Below are 19516 nucleotides of genomic sequence, written 5' to 3' on the forward strand. Positions count from 1 at the left end.
AAACCAGGAAGTTGTGGATTACTAGTTAAATATTTCCAAGAAACTTCTAAAAAGTAAGATACGCAATAAAAATGCTTCAATTACATTCATTCTGTGGAAGGTTTCCAATGGACCTAAGTAAATATTTCAATCAAATCAGTAAATGTCACAGCAGTGACAAGTATTTGTTAGCATAGGATGTTTTTTCCTACATAACAAACATAACTAAAATCAAGGCAGTTTTTTTTCCTTTTACTGTGAGATAAACCTCTATACACTTTAAGACTTTTTACACATCGTTACCAGAAGTGATAAAATTGTATTTAGTGAGCTCTGTTGACTTGGAAAATGTCAATCACATTCTTCACGTTAACAGCCCTCTGAACCTAGTTGCAATATGACATCTATCAGCTCAAATCGCAACCAACAAAAAGCCCCTAACTCCCTGCTTATCGTAAGAAACACAAAGGCAAGTGGCAGTGGTTGTTTCCCCCCACCTGTTCAACGTGAATTCTTTATTTATAATATTGGATAAAATCTGACTTAAAAAAAAAAAAGGTTTTCCTGTCAGTTGTGTTGCACTTTGCTAGGTGGGTAATCAAATGGTGCATATCCTTTAGAAAAAGCAAGAAAGAAAGAAAAGAAAAAAAGAATTTGGAGACAAAGTGACCCAGAGCTGGTCTGCTGACTGTCACTGAATGTCTCCTAGGGACCACAATTGGGTTAGATGTCACAGGATGTCTGTAGATGTCTGTATGTTTTTCATTGTCTTTGCATCAGCTAGTGGTGCATGATGCAGCATTACACACAAAAGCTACAAAGAAAGACCCTTTGAAGGGGTGAATCAATCAGCGTTAAAGGCATAAGGTGCTTTTTAAATATGTCAGCGGGTCTAAGTGAGTTGTAATTTTTGGAGTATGGCATTCTTTGACTGGTCTTGACTCAAAACTTGCAAATGGTAGTTTGGTAGTCTAGCTCTAGTCTTTCCAGGCTTTTGCAGCTTTCATGTCTGACCTGATCTAAGCTGGTTTACAGGACAAACCCGTCATTAAAATACCCTTTCTGTGTTTTCACAAACAGATAAAAACATGTCAAAATCACAAAATGTGTTTAAAAGCATTTCCAATCAATTTATAATAATCCAATTTCCGTATCTTACTTCATTTCAATTTTGTTGACTATCTTATGATAATGTGCATGCCACACGGTACAGTTTGCAGATGTACGTATCTGTGGGATGTAGTAGTACTGTAGTGCAGTACTAGTACACGTGTAGTAGTACAGAGAAAAGAATGTGTGGCCACATTAAGCAGTGATGGGGATTTAAATAGTTGTTGGCTAACCAAATATTCAGACAGGTACTGACAGATTAGTCATCTATTTAAATAAGTAGCAGTTGCTGTCAGTCTGGTGTCAAGGATTACTGATCAAACCATTGCCGGTGTTTTTCTTTTAAACATTTTGTTGACAGCAATACTTTGAAAGCAACTCGTTGCCTTTGTCACTTTCTGCATCTGCATTTTTACTCTAACAAGGTTATATTGATCATTTTATGTTAGATTTATTCTAACTTCATGAGAACTAGAAAAATTTTTTTGGCATGCCCTGCTATGTTAAATTGTAGCGCTATGACTATCAGTATGTTATAATTAAAACATAATCATTATTTTCAAACTGAGAGTGTCATATTTAAACTATATTTTGAAAACAGGTTTGAAATAATTTATTTAATGGGAAAAAAAACATGACAATGAAGGGTTTAAATATTAATTTTACCTTAAAAGATTACCTGGGATTTATTAAAGTGAGATAAAAACGAAATCATATGTGAATCTTTTAAACTCTTTGTAAATAATAAATATGGATTCTTAATATAGCTGAAAAAACTTCAAATAATAATAATAAAAAAAATATATATTTTTTACAGGATATTATTTCTACCTCCCTAGGCCAGACTGAAAGTCTTTCTTTTCGACTGAAAGGCCTCCAGACTCACGAATGACGGCTTAAAAGTTATTAGGACATATAAGACCAGCAGTGACTAAAGGAGCGAACAGCAGGAGAGTGACACAGAGAGAAGAGGGAGATCTGGAGTGAATAAACGAGTCATCTCGATGGCCTCACGTCGTTGTTTAGGAGCTGACTGCAAAAACAGTGACACACGTGTGACATCAGGCAAGCCAACATGGCTGCCATGAGAAGTCCGGTGCGACATGAAAAATGAGGACACATCTTTCAGCATCACTGCTCCACTGTCTACAAACAGGGATGCACAAACACACACCCACACAAAGAGACAAAGACATAGTGAGAGTTGTGGCCACAATGACTGAATGCCCCATGTACATCATTCAATTAGGGCAAAGAGAATGCATTCAGTCCACAGCATTAAAAAACACAAAGTTTTGTTTAAAAAATAGAAACAAGACAGGGGTGAAATAGTCTTCTGCTTTATAATTAGGGAAAGTGAATCAAAGATACTTTCAAATGACACACAAGAAAAAGATGACTAGCACAAAGATGTGTTATGAAAGATGGTTTTCCCCATTGCCCAGAGATGCATGCATATTTATTTTAAGTGCATTGCCCCCCACCTCACCCACCCACACATAAACTGTGACCTAAGAATCTTCCCGTCAGCGCCTCACTAAGCCAGCATACATGTACTCAAATAACATGTCACCCTGGATAACCATGTCAACTGTAATGGGCTGCGGCTAATGTCTTGTGTATCTCTGACTGTAGTCAGATGAGTAAAGAAATATTAAGAAAGTGGTTGTTGCTCTCGAACCACAAAAATGAGAAAAGAAAATAATAATAATAAATCCCTTGTCATCTTTAAAGTGGGAAATAAGAGTGTGCTTGTTTGGGTATGAGTAAAGTCTGGAGGTTTCCTAAAGCAAAAACAAACCAATGAGCTAAAGGTGGGCCAGACGTTCCTCAAGTGCTTCCAGGAAGTAATTAATTTAAATCCTTATGTTGTTAAGAACATGTTCCTACATGCTCTGTACATTTCTAGTGCAGAAATATCCCAGCGCTAATGCTCATTCTTAGAAATGAAAACTCTGCAAGTATAATTCACATCAATCTCAACTGAAAAATTTGTATGCATTTTATGTCGAATCATCTGGGTTTCATTTAGTTGGCCAAGAGTTTAATTCAACACACATCTTTGTATTAAAGTTAAAATGCAGTACTTTGTTCTATGCATGGAAAGGTTGAGAAAAGGTAACACGGAGTAGATATGTAATTGGGGCTGGGGGAGAACTATGCGTGGTGTCTGTCTGTGCTGCAAGAAATGTGAGAATTACTAAAAATGTCACAACATGGCCTGAGCCATATACTAATGTGACACAAACTGTTAAAACAGCAGTGAAAAGATGTGACAAAAACAACCTGACAACACCGGTTTATCTAGTTCTTTAGATTCATTAGACGGCTGTTCTCCCTTTTCAAAGACAAGTATGTATCTTTGTTCAATCTGTGTGGATAACTTCTGCTTTAAGCTAACCGGTGATCTGTGGAATAATTCACACTTGTGTCAATGAACTCATCAGCAAATCGCACGTTCTTCTGATTCGCTTCTTGTTTTAGCATAGTGGAAAAAAAATACAATTCATTCCTAACATTTATGTATATTCTGTATAATCTGCATAATCTGTATATGTGCATATAGTTCCCATCTTTTTTATTTATATTATATTATATTTATACTGAACATTTCATTTTTATAACCACCTTTGTACACCTGTAAATACATATTTATACCCTGTATAGCACTTCTGGATAGATGCAAACTACATTTTGTTGCTTTGTACTTGTGACGGTGCAATGACAATAAAGTTGGATTCTATTCTATCCTATTCTAAAAACTAAAATCTGATCCAGTATATGCATTGATCCATAAATAAGGATTATCCTACTTTGCTTTAGACTACATCGAGATGTTAAACGTTTACATTTTTGTCAAGATTATTGCACCGTACTGGAGCGCAGATATTCAAAACATCGTTAGATGTAGATTTTATTTTATTTTTTGTGCAAATATTGAAGAAAAAGATATCTTTACACAAATATCAACATAAGTGTGGCTGGGGCCTTACAATAATAACACAGAACTGTGGGAAAGACTCACAACGTTCACAGAACTATCATCTGTGTTAGAAATCCCAAACAAGTCAGCAAATCTCTCACGCTTATTGGATGTAAGGGTGTGTGCAGTATTGATTTTGGCTTTGGTAATGAAAGTAAGAAGAGTAGCAGTAACAATGACTACTTACCTCACATTTCTGTCTCTTTCCGCTGGCCCTGTCAGGCATTCTGTCAAGCCGTTAGGACGTGAAGAACACACGCAACATAGGTCATCATCACATAGGAAGGGTCTGCCTATCTGCTTTCCTCAGCTATTATCTTATATACTGATTAGCAGGTTTTGTTTACTGGTAGCAGCCTTGAGAGAGGCTTGGAGTTTGCAGCAATTTAATTATGTATGGTACGAAGCAAACGAGCATGGAAAATTAAGGTGGGCTACAGAATAAAGGTCAAGCAGAGTGCTCTTTCTGCGCTGACTACTTTTGCATAAGTCTGTGTTGGTGTGTGGCTCTATTTAGGTCCTTCTGAAAGTGTGCAGGTGCATTTCCTCATGTTTGCCTCCGTTATCTCCTAAATTAATAGTTTAACTTCAAACAAAGTCAGGAGAGCCTTCTATGAAACGTAAAGATCTGTAAATAGGAATGACCCCATTTAAAAAGCGGTCTTTAATTTCAGAAGAAGAAAAAAAAAAAACATTTGGAGCCAGAAGGTCCAAATATGCAAATTGCAACTTTTCATAGCTCTTAAGGCATTACATTACAAGATCAATGAAACAACTTGTCTATAAGACTATTTAGGCTAAATTAAATTTTAATGGACTGATACCACAAAAGCCATTAAATGAAGCAAAACACTATTGACTATGAAGTATCATTAAGTAAAGAAATCTAATTTTCCGTCCTTTTGGAGAATTCAATCTCATGACTGTTTCAGCAACACGTCTTTGTCATACTTCTTAGTACTTTGCAATTCACTGCCATGGGTACGTGCTTCTATTCATGCTGAAAATATTTGGAGCAATCACATGTGCATATGCTGCCTTTCATTTCACATTCTTTTCTTTTTAATAATCTTTTTCCATCCATGCACAACTGCACGGACATGCACGATCACACCACTGAACTTATACTCCCACACAACACAGGCACGACATTCATGACATGTGATCTTCCTAGGAATTCTGCCAACAGCCAAACATGCCACTTAGCTGAAATCTCTGAGACAAAGTGAAAGAGAGAAAGAGGCCCGCATGCACACACACACGTACACACACCCATAAAGTGTGCACTATAGCACTGTTGTCAGTTTGCGCCAGTTCCTTGTCAAGTGTAACTGCAGTGCGTACACAAGGAACATGAGACTTTGCTGCTAGTTATCTGCTATGGAGTGTGGTGTGGGGGCAGTCCGTTCTGAGAAAAAAAAAGGGACAGAGAGGGAGAGAGAGCCACGTGATCCCTAAGATCTAATGTGGAATTGTTCTAGGAACATGCCATGTTTACTGTTCATTGTCTAAATTCTTGGAAGGCTTCCTGAAAAGCACGTAGAGCCAAAGCCAGCCAAATACATTTGAAGATTCCTACAGGCTTTTACCGACTCGCTGTGCCTCACACTTTTCACCTCAGTTTATAATATTTTTCTCACAGTTTTCAGCAAGAACTGTATCTTTGTGCTCAGCAAACGACAACGATACAGATAAGTGTTTTAAAGTGCTTTGCAAACTTGGATTTCTGGCTGCAAAATCCTCTCTCTGCGTGTGTGTTCTTCAAGCCAATAGCAGATTATATTTAGAAAAGAAGTGAAATAATAATATATTAAAAAAAATAAGAACATCATGCAAACACAGTGTTCCACCACAGCTGACAGTTGAAATGTCTCACTTTTTTTTTTTTTTGATACATTAGATGATTTGTTACAAATGTTTCTGTGAAAAATCACATCGGAACATTGGCACGCTGGCGAACAATGAAAAATGCAAATCTCGGGAGAAGGAAAAAGGATAAAAAGACTTTTGTTATATTTCTTTAGGAAGGGTTTAACTGTTGTAACTTAAATAGCAGCAGGACCCCGTAAGGGAATCAGAGTTAAGTGGTAGTCACAAAAAATAGCTCTTAAATGGAAGTAAATAAAGAATAAGATAGGCATGCAGTGTCTCTTGCTACATGCGAATTATACCGAATTTCAAACTATTAAAATTATTAGTAAGTACGTCTGCATTGACCAGAAAACATAAGGAAAACAGCACCAGTAGAGATTCATGTAGTGTCAATCATACATCACTATTAGCTAATCTATTCTGTAATATGTGTCAGTGTGGTGTAGGTGTGAAATAATAATATTTTGGAATGTAAGCAAAGTTAAATCCAATTTAATTTCCTCTTGAATCTATTTTTCTCGAATAGCGTCAAATAGGACGAGTTCCGACAACCTGTTCTTTCATCACAGGTATTTTAGCTCCAAATCAGGCCCGGTGAACGAAACAGTTCCTTACTGGTTCTATGAATGAACTAGTTGGAGTTGGAGTTCCCTCTAACAGAGAGCTAACTCTGTACTGCGTGGCAACATCCCTAAAAACATTGAAAATAAATATTTTAACTTCCGTCTGTTTCACCCGGTGAAGGGACATTTGAACTACAAAAAATTAGATTTATTCCAAGCCTCCACGCAAACAGGTGAATTAATATTGCCTGTTTAATTTATTGCTGTTTGTACAGGCTTTATCGGTGGCGGCTGTAATTCACGATATCTCTAATATCAGTTTTTCGCAGCGTTGTCCACTTTAAGCTATGTGACATGAGATATTGTAATCAGTGCAAAAATAGGCAGAAAGTTAATTTTATAGCCTTGCTAATTCAACTTTTTGTGACAGTCAAAGCTCTGGGTTTTTGTTTGTTTGTTTTAGATTCAGCAAATCTGCCGTTTAAACGTAGCACACACAATGTTTGATGATTAGTTGTTGGTCTCCAAGAGTTTGCCCTCAGGTTCCAACAGCCACGTCTCTGTAATCTTGACACATCTGCTATCCTAATAGCGACTGGCAGCACTAATTTATTCTTGCAAGAGAGCACCTGCAAAATCTGTAATTTCACTCAAAAACCAGTGATTGGCATTTGCTAGTAAAAGCCTAGTAAGTGCATTTTTAGCCTCCAGCAAGGACCTCTGGTGATGTAACAAGGTGTGTCCATTCTGAAAATCTTTATGTTACCAAGATGAAATAAAAACGTCTTTAAAAAGTTAACTTTTTTTTAGAACTAACAACCAATTCTGTCTGCCTTTAAATGTCATATACTGACATGAACTGGTTTATATTAATGCACCAGGGTTATCCTTTCCAAACATTAAAACAAAACAAAAAAAACTTATATAACGAGTTTTAACATGTCATCAGGTTGTTTCAATCAAACATGTGTGGCTGAAACTCTGTGAGCAGGTAAGTGAAAAGAAGACATAATTTAATTTCATAATTAATTTCTAGGACATAAAACAACCTGTAACATTTCATAAATAAAATATGTTAAAGTAAAGATTGTCAAGTTAGAAACATTTGGCTTTTTCTTGAAAACACTCTTGGGCTAGATAATAAAAATGAATACAAAAAAACCCCCCTGCAAATTTTGGAGTTCAGTTTGTACCAACTCCTTTGCTTGTTCTTTGAGTAAATGTGTGGTGTTTATCACTTTGAGTTTGCACCGTATTTGATAATGCAGATTAAAACTATAAAACAAAGACTCGGCTGTCGAGGTTTCCAGCATTTGTTCCTGTAATTCATCTATTTACATTAACCTTTAAATTGAAGTTCCTGTCACAACTTAACTTCTCTTGTTGTGTTAGTGTCGGTCTTTTTAGGAATTGTCTGAAGTTACACTGAGAACAAGGACATGTTTTCACAGTTACTCTTAACTGTTTGAATTCTCTTTTCCACGAATGGCAACATGCCTGAACAAAACAGGCCAAGCAGGTTTTTATCCTTCAGGGTTTTCCTCGAACCAGCCCGGCAATACCTAGAAAGCGCTTCACTATTGTTTGTGAATATGATGTATGACTGGTGCTCCGTATCGCAACCCATCAAGAGTGAGTCATTCCAGTCCAAAGAAAATTATGGGCATCTAAACACACCCTTCACACATGTTTACATGGGTAAACAGAGGGCGGGATAAGCACCACGCATTAACTTTCATAGAAAAAAAGACGGATTCACGTGTACACACGCACTTACACACACAATGACAAAAGTATTTGTGGGGTAGTTTAAAGGTAAGACAGTAGAAAGGATATTATCGTTTATTTTTATGTATATCCTCGTCAACCCACTGTCATAAAGCTCTTTCTGAGCTCTGCCAATCAAACAACATTCCTGTCTGGGGTTTTTTTTATGCTAAAGAAGTTATTTAAAATGAACCAATGGAAGCTTTCAAAAACTCAACCTTCCTCTTGCATGAACAAGACTTATAGATTTTACCAAAACCACTCATGAAAAGGCGAGATTCATAAAATTATATTACCAACAGAACTGAGCCTTTTACACTAACTGTGATTGAACAAATTAGCAAAAAGCAAAGTCAGTCATCTCCACCATGAAAACAATCCAATGGTTCATCGGGTCTCATTTCTTTCTTTTTTACTTTAACTTTTTACACAGATTTTATTTCCTTTAATGGTATATATCTACAATGATGATTAAATCATTTCTCCATCTGAATATTAGCTAAACATTATATCAAACTTTGGTTCAGACATGATCAAAGTACATATTACACCCTTTAGGATTCACACCTGCTAGTTGTTGGCATGAAAAGTTGTACCAAAAACTAAAGAGCTGGGATGTTGCAAGTAAAACGCATTTTACTGCGTTTTTTTTTTTTTTAGCCCGAAGGAGCTCCAGGGCTGTTCTGAACTTGTGTAGATGTCAGGGTGCCATCATATCGAATTAGAAAAAGATATTTTAAAGGTTGACACATTTTTAAAGTTGTTTTGATTTTTCAAAAAAGCCTTACTACTCAAAATGCTGGACGCTACAACTATTCAGTCCTTTCGTCCTTAAAATATATGCAAATCACTGTACTGATGTAAAGGGTAAAATTAAAATCATAGATCTATAACTGAGACAGTTTAGACTGTTTCTAGAAACAGGTTGGTGCGCTTCATGTATTTTGTTACTTTTATAATTAATAGGAAAGAGATGTTGGCTATAGAACCCCCTCCAAACACTGTCTTTGTGTGTTCTAGGTGGGTCAGCCTCTCTCACCTTTTAGTTCAGAAAAACATGTCAAATATTTGCTCTTTCAGCATCTTAAACTTTTAATCTACATTTAGACATCAATAGACATCTTCATGTTTATTTATGTGACAAACAGATAAAGGAAATGGCCATTAAGTAAATAGTTTTTAGCTGTTCTTTCCCCAACCGCTTAACAGGTTTATCAAGTCATGACCTACACTACCTAGAATCTCTTTCCAGGAAATCAATACATTCCAGTGTACACTTCTTTTTAAACATTCAAATAATATAGTCTCTGCTTGGAGTCCAAACATTTATTTTATTCTTATCGTTAATACCCTTTTTAAATGTAAAAAAAAATAAATAAATAAATAAATTTAAAAAAGTTTTTCTCTCTTCTTGACACCCCCACCCTTGCATCCAGCTCTGGGCCTCCTCGTTGGAATGCCATAAACTCAGAGGCCTATAGAACTAGGGCATCCTGGGACATGCTAATGCACCACCAACTCGCACAGATGCACACAGCCACAAACAGACAAATACAGCTGCTGTGAGCAATCACAAACTCTATGGCAGCCATCCAACTCAATGCTGGACGACTGTTGGAAGCAGTCCGTCCAGGAGAACAATAAATTCCCTCATTTTCCACGTATGTTGTGATAAAGTCAGACGAGCGAAAATAAAACTTTGCAGCACACGCCTACATCCCCAGAAATGATTTCCTCGTATTTGAGCGTGGGTATGATAAAACCGGCTTGAAGGAAAAACAAACCTGTGTTTGTCTTGCCTCGGGGTAGCTAGGTGCACCTATACATATATATTGATTTTAATGTTCTCTTACAAGTAAATAAAAATGCTCTTATTCACTGTGATCTTTTAACTCTGGAGGAAAAAAAAAGCCAGCTATTTGGAGACATAACTGAAATGGGATTTGGGACAAGGATGCTGAAAAAAAATAGAATAAAAACACTTTTTCAACAATATTATTAAATTACAAAGCTCAGATTAATAAGATTAGGATCCAAATAACCTCTGGATATACACAAAATGCAGCCGTTTAGACAACATTAATGACAACATGGTGATAGAGAGAAAGTGTTTGCTGAGGAAAGAACACTAACAGGAAATGAAGAAAAACTGCCACAAACTACTTGCTGGCTAGCCACACATTGCACTCTTCTACACACAATAAAAAGAAAAAGTGTGTGTGTGCGTGTGTGTGGAGGGGGGAGCGAGGCCTTGAATGTATATGGTCTGATGTGTCTCACAAAGTTCAGGTGAGTTAAACAGCACCACAAATCAGACTTACCTCTGAGTAATTTACACCAACATTTCCGTTGTTTTTTTTATGTTTATAATCCTATTTAAGATTGATTATTTTTGCTCTATTTTGTGATTGCTTTACTTTATTTTTTTTTTGTCTAGCTGTTTTTTTTGTTTTGTTTTGTTTTTTTTTAATACAAGTTTCATATTTAATGTATTAATAGAGATGAGAAGACATTTGACAATCCCTCCCACCCACCTCCCTCTTTTACCACCTTACCTGCAAGACTTACATGCCACTTCGCAATTTACTGCGTTACCGTCCTGGCTGGTGATTTATTTATTTATATATTTATTTGTGGCAAAATTATGACGTAAGCCCCATCATAGCATCATGTCAATTCTACCACTTGTACAGTTGACACTCATGACAACACTGGTTCCTGAGGTTAAAGCGCTGTCCAACATCCAACACCGGATTTTTACGAGTTTCAAAAAATTCTTCGACAGTCGCGCATTACGCATTCAAGTGGAGGGGAGGAGGGGGGTCGTTTGCTCCTCCACGTAACAGCTCCTATTACTTCTTATTAAAGTTGCAGAGCGTTAACTTTTATTTAAGGATGAGCTGCGAATTTGCAGATGATTTCAATGTAGAGCCAGGCGAGTGTCGGGATATGCAGCCGCTCGCAGAGTGAGAAATAAAGGTAGAGAATCAAGAGAGTAACGCGTGGTAAAAACCTATGCGTCATACAAATCAGGCACTGTATATCACGCCAAGAGAAGGGTGGTGGTGGTGGGGGACATATTTACCCGATTTGTCGCTATTCCATAGACTGAAGCTGTCAGCTGGCGCAGATGTGGCAGGCTGGATAACCGCTAAACTTTGTAGGATTCTCTTCTCTTCTTCTTCAAAAAAAAAAAAAGAAAGAAAAAAAAAGGAAAAAAAAAAAGGAGAGACAAGCAGGCCCCGGGTTTCCTCCTTCGTCTCGTCCGCTGGCTCACTCTATCACTTTTAGTCCTGTCTCGGCCGCTCGACCCCCCATCTCGCTATCCCCCTCTCTCTTTCTCTGCCCGCTCCTGTCCCTGTGCAGGAAGTAAAATGCGGCTCTCACACGAGCAGCGCACGGACCGAGAGCAGGCTGACATCATGCAGCAGTCCGTATAGAGTTCTGCTTAAAGACGCAGACATAGTCGGTCGCTCACTTTACTGTACACGCGCTGTCCAACAGTGGTCTGCGCGGTAAATGAACTGTCATATCATGCGCCTCTCTCTTTTCTTTCTTTCTTTTCTTTCACACACGAATACACGAACTCGGTGCACTCTGGGGGCTTAAAGGTGTACTCTTCTTTACTGTTTATTAGTTAGAGAGCTCTAAAGGACGTCTTAAGTTTGTTCTCACTGTGTTTGGTGCCGCACTTAAGCACAAAAGCGTTGTAAATAGGACGTCGGAGTACGACGGAGATCCTGAATTACATTTACATGTGTGGGTATCTCACGTGTCACTGTATGAAGACAGCCCAGGATACATGATGCGCATGTGTGTTGTTCTCCTAAATTACAGGCGCCAACTGCTGGCGGAGTGACCTAAAATCAACATTGTTTTATGTATGTATGTATGTATGTATGTATGTATGTATGTATGTATGTATGTATGTATGTATGTATGTATGTATGTATGTATGTATGTATGTATGTATGTATGTATGTATGTATGTATGTATGTATGTATGTATGTATGTATGTATGTATGTATGTATGTATGTATGTATGTATGTATGTATGTATGTATGTATGTATTCAATGAATATATGTAATGAATAAATATATGAATCTTATCCATACATATTCATATATGCATAGTCTATCTAGTATGTCTGTCTGTATGTAGGCTTTTTACAGATTAGACCCAAACCAATTTAAATCTAAAATTATTTTCATTTAACCAAAAAAAAAATATCCATTGTACTAAATAATGGGACATTGAATATAATTCATGCCTTTCTCTTTAATTAAATGAAAAAAATATTTTTTTGGCATCGCATTGCAACTGTCAAACAAGTCAAACAGTTCTTGTAACAGTAACAGCTTTTAACATATTTCTGTGGCTGTTTTGGTAATTTATCATTATTGATATGCTCGTACATTTTCATAATTAGAAGGTCTCCTTTCCATCACCTCAATCTTTAGCTGCCTTTGCAGATTCCTTATTAGATGCAACTCTGGGCTCTGTTTGGAATACTCTGAAACAGTAATATAACTAAGTAGGTAAGTAACAAAGTAAAGTCACTTACCTACACCTTTGACAGATAAAAAAATCGTACCATGCTTAAGAACAACAAAACAGGATTAACATTTCATCTTACTTCATGTTGGATTAGTTTAAACCTAAATCTACCTGCAGCATTAATAACATGGGTCCTAATTGAATACACATACTCTTATTTCACTTTTTAATGATTAGGCTGGGGGAGTTGAGAGGCCCACCCAGATATCCCAGTATGTATCTATGAACATCTGAATGAACAGATATAGGTAAAGGTATGCATGCCTGCAATTGTGTATGTAAACAGAATGTCATAGACCGTCTAATTAGTAATCCATGAGATTTTAACTCTCTGGGGTATAAACATGATGTGAGATAGAGGTCCATTTCCTTTACCCACTGGCATTTAGACTTGATAATGATCTGTATTTATTTTACTACCCACCATAGTAAGAAGGGTGATCATGCGGATGATTAAAATCTGAAAATATTACTTTTAGCAAACAGCAGCTAAATGTGGCATCTTTATAATTTGTTGTTTGTTCAGTTTGTCTTCCTTTACTATTAAAAAAATAAAAATAGTACTTTTCTTACCAATTAGCACTAAACATTGTTTTTTAAACACATATTAAAGGTTATGACATTGGAAAATGTCAGAGACCACATTTATTTTGACATGTCATAATAGTTAGCAATGTTTTCTTACAGTTTACTCACTGAGCAAAGTAAAAGTAAGCTTGAGGAAATATGAGAAGCATTGCCGTTATTATTTTTTGATAACATCTGGAACAGATGCTGGCAAGGGTTCACCAGGACAGTAGCACATGACTCAGGGCCCAGAGAATTTGTTACCCCAGTTAGTCTTTCATTTTAAATAAATAAATGGTTTATGATTTTGGTAGGGCTGTTAATACATAACACTGACCTCTGAGGAAATCAGGCATAATAGCTCTACGGGTGCAAGCCCTTTTGCTGTATTTCAGTGACTGCGCTACAGTCTGGCAAGAAGATATTTCTAAAAATGTGTACATTTTTTCTTGTAAAACTGAATGACATCTACTCTTAGTCTACATTAATGCCATTTTAAAGTGAGTTATAAATCGATTTTTTTTTTCACCCGCAAAAGACCATTATTTAAATTTTTTATGATCCTGTGTGGTTTCTAGCCAACTTGTATTTGTAAAAACTGTTACAAAATCTTGATGGAAAATATGCTAAACAAGGTGAGAAGTTCATGGTTTTTGCAGAAACAAATTCAACAAGTGATTAAGTATGGCAAGTCATTCAGACTAAGCAAACAACTTCCAGCTTTTAAAGCAAAAAAGAAGAACTGAAAGGGGCTGATGACTTGTCAAAACTACTTCTTTGTGTTTCATGCGAGCAGTTAGATCGACCCTGACTCAGAATATGAGGCATATGATGTGTTTATCCTGTACACAAAAGCTTATTGTTGCCCTGATTATCCATGTACAGCCAGAGGCCAAATGGGTCTCAAGCATTTCTCAGTCGGCCCACCAGCTAGCGTCAAAAGTTCAGATCCAAGGCTGGCATTTAAACAATTTCCAGCCTATTTTTTACCCCTTGATTTAATTAGGAAAATAAAATCAAAATCTATAATAAATAAAATGTTGAATTCCTTAGAATTAAGTACTAAAATGCATATTTCAGCTCAGCCAGAGGTCTCAGCGGTTCCCGTTAGCTTCCTTTATGCCAAGTGTAAATGAGGCTATATAAGGCTGTTGGGAGCCAGCCATCTCCATTGTTATGCTTGGCAGAAACAGAGGGGTCCAGTTGTGGTTGTGTGCCAGAGGAAGCTAAACAGAGAAGTCTGTCAGAGCGACTCTGAGACCATGTGAAGAGCGACTGATGGAACACTTGACCCAGAGGCGTTCTCAAGTTGAACTGTCACACACTCTTATGACACAGCTCGAGGCATGATACCATGGGTGCAGGACTGCATGGTAAACACATTCCCTTGGCTTTGCATTTTAAATAACAATGCAACAGAGAAGAATATTTATTAAATAACTTAAAAAAAAACAAACATGTTAAATCCATTCTTTTGTCACACTAACCACAAAAATCAAACATCGGTGCTCCTTTTTTGCTTCCATGGGTTGACATATTAAAACTACACAGTTACTTAATCTGTAATATAGATGTATATTTAAAAGATAATGTTTGCACATGGCCTATTATAGCCAAACTTATCTGTGGCTTTTAGAGAAAACCTCAAGATATGTCGAAACAAAAAGACAAACTTGCATCATACAGTCATACGTCAGCATTTCATGCAACTGTGACATTCACATTTCCTGTTATAGTAAGTCGTAGCTTTATAAAACAAACACTTATTTTGATGAAATGGTTTACAAATGGATGAAACACAAGTTGCTGGTCCCCTTGTTGTAAGTTTGAGTGTGTTGTTTTTTCATATTGAATGTACAGGTCTTTCTCAAAAAATTAGCATATTGTGATAAAGTTCATTATTTTCCAAAATGTAATGATAAAAATTAAACTGTCATATATTTTAGATTCATTGCACACCAACTTAAATATTTCAGGTCTTTTATTGTTTTAGTACTGATGATTTTGGCATACAGCTCATGAAAACCCAAAACCCCTGTCTCAAAAAAATAACCTTTTTCATTCGACCAATAAAAGAAATGTGTTTTAATACCAAAAAAGTCAACCTTGAAATAATTATGTTCAGTTATGCACTCAATACTTGGTCAGGAATTATTTTGCAGCCTTCAATGCAGCGTGGCATGGAAGCAATCAGCCTGTGGCTCTGCTGAGGTGTTATGGAGCCCAGGATGCTTCGATGGCCTTAAGCTCATTCAGAGTGTTGGGTCTTGCGTCTCTCAACTTTCTCTTCACAATATCCCACATATTCTCTATGGGGTTCAGGTCAGGAGAGTTGGCTGGCCAACAGTAACACCATGGTCAGTAATACCAGTGGTTTTGGCACTGTGAGCAGGTGCCAGGTTGTGTTGAAAAATGAAATCTTCATCTCCATAAAGCTTTTCAGCAGATGGAAGCATGAAGTGCTCCAAAACCTCCTGATAGCTGCTGCATTGACCCTGCCCTTCATAAAACACAGTGGACCAACACCAGCAGCTGACATGGCTCCCCAGACCATCACTGACTGTGGGTACTTGACACTGGACTTCTGGCATTTTGGCCTTTCCTTCTCCCTAGTCTTCCTCCAGACTCTGGCACCTTAATTTCCGAATGACATGCTTGCTTTTATCCGAAAAAGTACTTTGGACCACTAAGCAACAGTCCAGTGCTGCTTCTCTGTAGCCCAGGTCAGGCGCTTCTGCCGCTGTTTCTGGTTCAAAAGTGGCTTGACCTGGGGAATGCAGCACCTGTAGCCCATTTCCTGCACACGCCTGTGCGCGGTGGCTCTGGATGTTTCTACTCCAGATTCAGTTCACTGCTTCCCAAGGTCTGGAATAGGCCCTTCTCCACCATCTTCCTCAGGGTCCGGTCACCTCTTCTCATTGTGCAGCGTTTTCTGCCACACTTTTTTCTTCCCACTGAGGTGGCTTGAAACAGCACTCTGTGAACAGCCTATTCGTTCAGAAATGTCTTTCTGTGTCTTACCCTCTTGCTTGAGAGCGTCAATGATGGCCTTCTGGACAGCAGTCAGGTCCGCAGTCTTACCCATGATTGCGGTTTTGAGTAATGAACCAGGCTGGGAGTTTTTAAAAGCCTCAGGAATCTTTTGCAGGTGTTTAGAGTTACTTCGTTGATTAGGATGATCAGGTTAACTGCTCGTTCAGAGAACCTTGACATAATATGCTAATTTTTTGAGACAGGGATTTTGGGTTTTCATGAGCTGTATGCTTCGTTTAAATAGTTTAAGTCATATTAGTTAGTCTGTATCTTAACGTGAGCAGACAACAAAGTGATTTTAGTTTGGAACTGAAAAGAAACAATGTAGAAATGTTTTAACAGCTGTTCAGTACATTTTTAAAATGGACTTTCGTTTGAAGTCACAAATCACCTTGTGGGGCGTAATGAGATCTTCTTTAGGAATTAAAACTGAATAAGGATTATGGTAAAACGCATTAATTATTAAAGGTTTAAAAAACTGCACTTAAGAGTGAATTATGGCAATTCCTTTGAAATTATATAAGTAAGCTGTTATCCAATATTTATTTTATCTCTGTTTAATTGAATTTGATTAAAAAGTATAAGCTCAATCAAGAGTTGGGGTCATAAGTTTCCTTCATTGCTATTTTGTGGGTCAAAAGCTAAAGGTTTTTGGAACTACTGCCGGTCAGGTGGACGGATGTCAGTCCGCTCCTCTGCCACGTTGTACTTTTGCAGTTTCATACTTGTTTTCTCAGCCGTCTTACAGTTTAGTGAAAATGTCTAAATTTTTATCGGCCTTGACAACTGAAGGTCTAAAGCAATTGTCCGTAAGCAAATGAGGTTTCTTGACCATCATTTAAAATATCTATCAGTCAACGCTGCGGTTGGTTTAATCAGATTCTATAATTTATTATTTATATGAGTCAATATGAGTGTATGAGTCAACCACAATCAATAGGAACAAGACGGAATATGATTTTTTTTTCTTGAACGTAATAAGGTTTTAAGAAGCTTCTATGTGCTATTTCAGCATCTTTATGGTAATTTATTTCCACAATTTTTCAAAACATTTAACAAGCAACAGAAATAAACCGGTAGGCAATGATCACGTACACAGAAACATGATGGTTTGTGTATGAAGACGAAATAATGATGTGACTTGGTGTTGCATGGATCTTAGAAGTCTAGCAAGACAGAATGTCTTTTTTTAAAGGATGACAAATTTTAGAGCGCTGAGCAACAGCTACATCTCGCAAAAAAAAGTCCCGTCTTGCGCTACATGATGCTCAAGTTGCCGTGTGATGCCTCCTCATTACGCCCTTTCAGTCTTTCTGACATTCTCAGCAGTTCAGCTACATGTCCACAAACACCATAAAGCACCAGCCGAGTCCCCCCACCAGAAACATGGTGATGTGCATGCTGTAGATAATCAGATCGTTGAGCACGCCAAAGTCCAGGCGCCGGTGTCCGAGCAGAAGTAGGATGACGGAAAGCTTGTACTGCAGCCTGAGGAGGACGCGCACGCTGACGTACTGCAGGAAGAAGAGGGCAGAGAGGAGCACCCAAAGAAGGGAGGTCAGCAGACTGCAGCCAAAGTACAGCAAGAAGCGCAGGAAGCTGTACATGCACCGGGAGCGCAGGTAAAGGTCAAAGTTGTTGTACTTGGTGCGCACCAGCTTGGTGGTGTGCGCCGAGCCGCAGGCAGAGTGCATGCAGGTGGTGTGGGGGCCATGGAAGCTGCGCACCCTGCGTGGGATGGGGATCACAGGCATGGAGGGGCTACAAGAGCCCAGTGAGGTGCACAGGAGTGACAAGTGGGGGGAGCAGGGGGGGATACACAATGGGACCTGCTTCCAGCCCCCAGACCGGATTTAGTGAAGGAGCTCAGGAATGCTCATGGAATTTCCAGATTCCGTCTTTAGTATGCAACAAAGCTCTGCAAAAAGAAAAAAAAGAAAGCATAAATAATCACAGACTGTTTATTAGGGGAACCGTAAGTGCTTTTGTAGTAAATGCAAAATGTGTTAGAAACTCTACACAAAATGCAGACTTGTGTAAACGGTGCATTCTCAGGTGTGATAAGACAGCTACGAATGACTTTAGCTCATATTCAAGTAAATCACAGCAACAACACAGAGCAGCATGCAGGAAAAAAAAATGCAAGAACGCCTGCAGGACCCATACATGAAACAGACCGTGTTGATCCAAAGCAAACTGGGGATGTTGTTTTCCGAGGCGTCTGGTGGCTGAATTACATTTTGAAGCGATGAGCGGAAGATTCCCCAAAAAGCATCACTTCTGGTATTTTTTCACACTACGATTTATATTTTTCTGTTTACGGATGTAGCTTTAGCCAGAGAAAATTTGAGCCGGTGCTGTCGCAAAATAAACGAGTCATCGTGCTGTGACGTCAGCGTTAGAATTAAAGGGACAGTGTTCATCGTCAACGAACGATGAACACGATCTATCTATCTATCTATCTATCTATCTATCTATCTATCTATCTATCTATCTATCTATCTATCTATCTATCTATCTATCTATCTATCTATCTATCTATCTATCTATCTATCTATCTATCTATCTATCTATCTATCTATCTATCTATCTATCTATCTATCATCTATTGGGCATGCTGATTAACTTGTTTTCTTGTAAAAACAGGTTTATCACTTTTTTATTTTTATCTGATATTTATATGTATCAAATATTTTCACATCAAATATTTTCACATGATTACCAATATCATGTGAATGAATCATTCACATGATATTGGTAATCATTCACATGATTACCAATATGTGATATTGTACACCATGTTTACATGTACACCATGTGTTTACACGGTGTACATGTAAACACATGTGTACATGTAAACACATGTACACCATGAGTGTACATGTAAACACATGTACACTCATGGTGTACATGTGTTGTTTACACTCATGGTGTACATGTGTTTATTACATGTTTAGATTTAAATCACATCATTTGGGACACATGAGTCACATATTGGTATCAGTCCATTCTTTTCAAACTTCCAACTCCTATTCCTGCCCTATTATTGAATGTTTTAAGAAATTCAAGATATTTGCATAAT

At 37.7% G+C, this 19516-nt stretch overlaps 2 protein-coding genes across 4 annotated transcripts in view; both read right to left on the bottom strand.

Annotated features, from left to right (window-relative positions):
• Nucleotides 1-11823, bottom strand: part of nacc2 (NACC family member 2) — a 37397-nt gene extending 25574 nt beyond the window's left edge. For both annotated transcript variants that reach the window (XM_008424407.3, XM_008424403.3), the window contains exon 1: nucleotides 11360-11823. The gene's annotated coding sequence lies outside the window, so the exon portion shown is untranslated. The remainder of the gene's footprint in view (nucleotides 1-11359) is intronic.
• A 2991-nt stretch (nucleotides 11824-14814) lies between these two features.
• Nucleotides 14815-18830, bottom strand: tmem250 (transmembrane protein 250). 2 transcript variants are annotated; one of them, XM_008424400.3, is made up of 2 exons: nucleotides 18612-18830; nucleotides 14815-18352 (listed from the first exon to the last, which is right to left on the bottom strand). In XM_008424400.3, the coding sequence occupies exon 2, from the start codon at nucleotides 18186-18188 to the stop codon at nucleotides 17769-17771; it is 420 nt and encodes a 139-aa protein (XP_008422622.1). In that variant the 5' UTR covers nucleotides 18189-18352; nucleotides 18612-18830; the 3' UTR covers nucleotides 14815-17768. The 2 variants fall into 2 exon arrangements, with proteins under 2 accessions (XP_008422622.1, XP_008422623.1); XM_008424401.3 differs by having other exon boundaries at nucleotides 18601-18830.
• Between the last annotated feature and the right edge of the window lie 686 nt (nucleotides 18831-19516).

This window comes from Poecilia reticulata, chromosome 12 (genome assembly GCF_904066995.2).
Source record: "Poecilia reticulata chromosome 12, P_reticulata-male-v2, whole genome shotgun sequence".
NCBI classification, from domain to species: domain Eukaryota; kingdom Metazoa; phylum Chordata; class Actinopteri; order Cyprinodontiformes; family Poeciliidae; genus Poecilia; species Poecilia reticulata.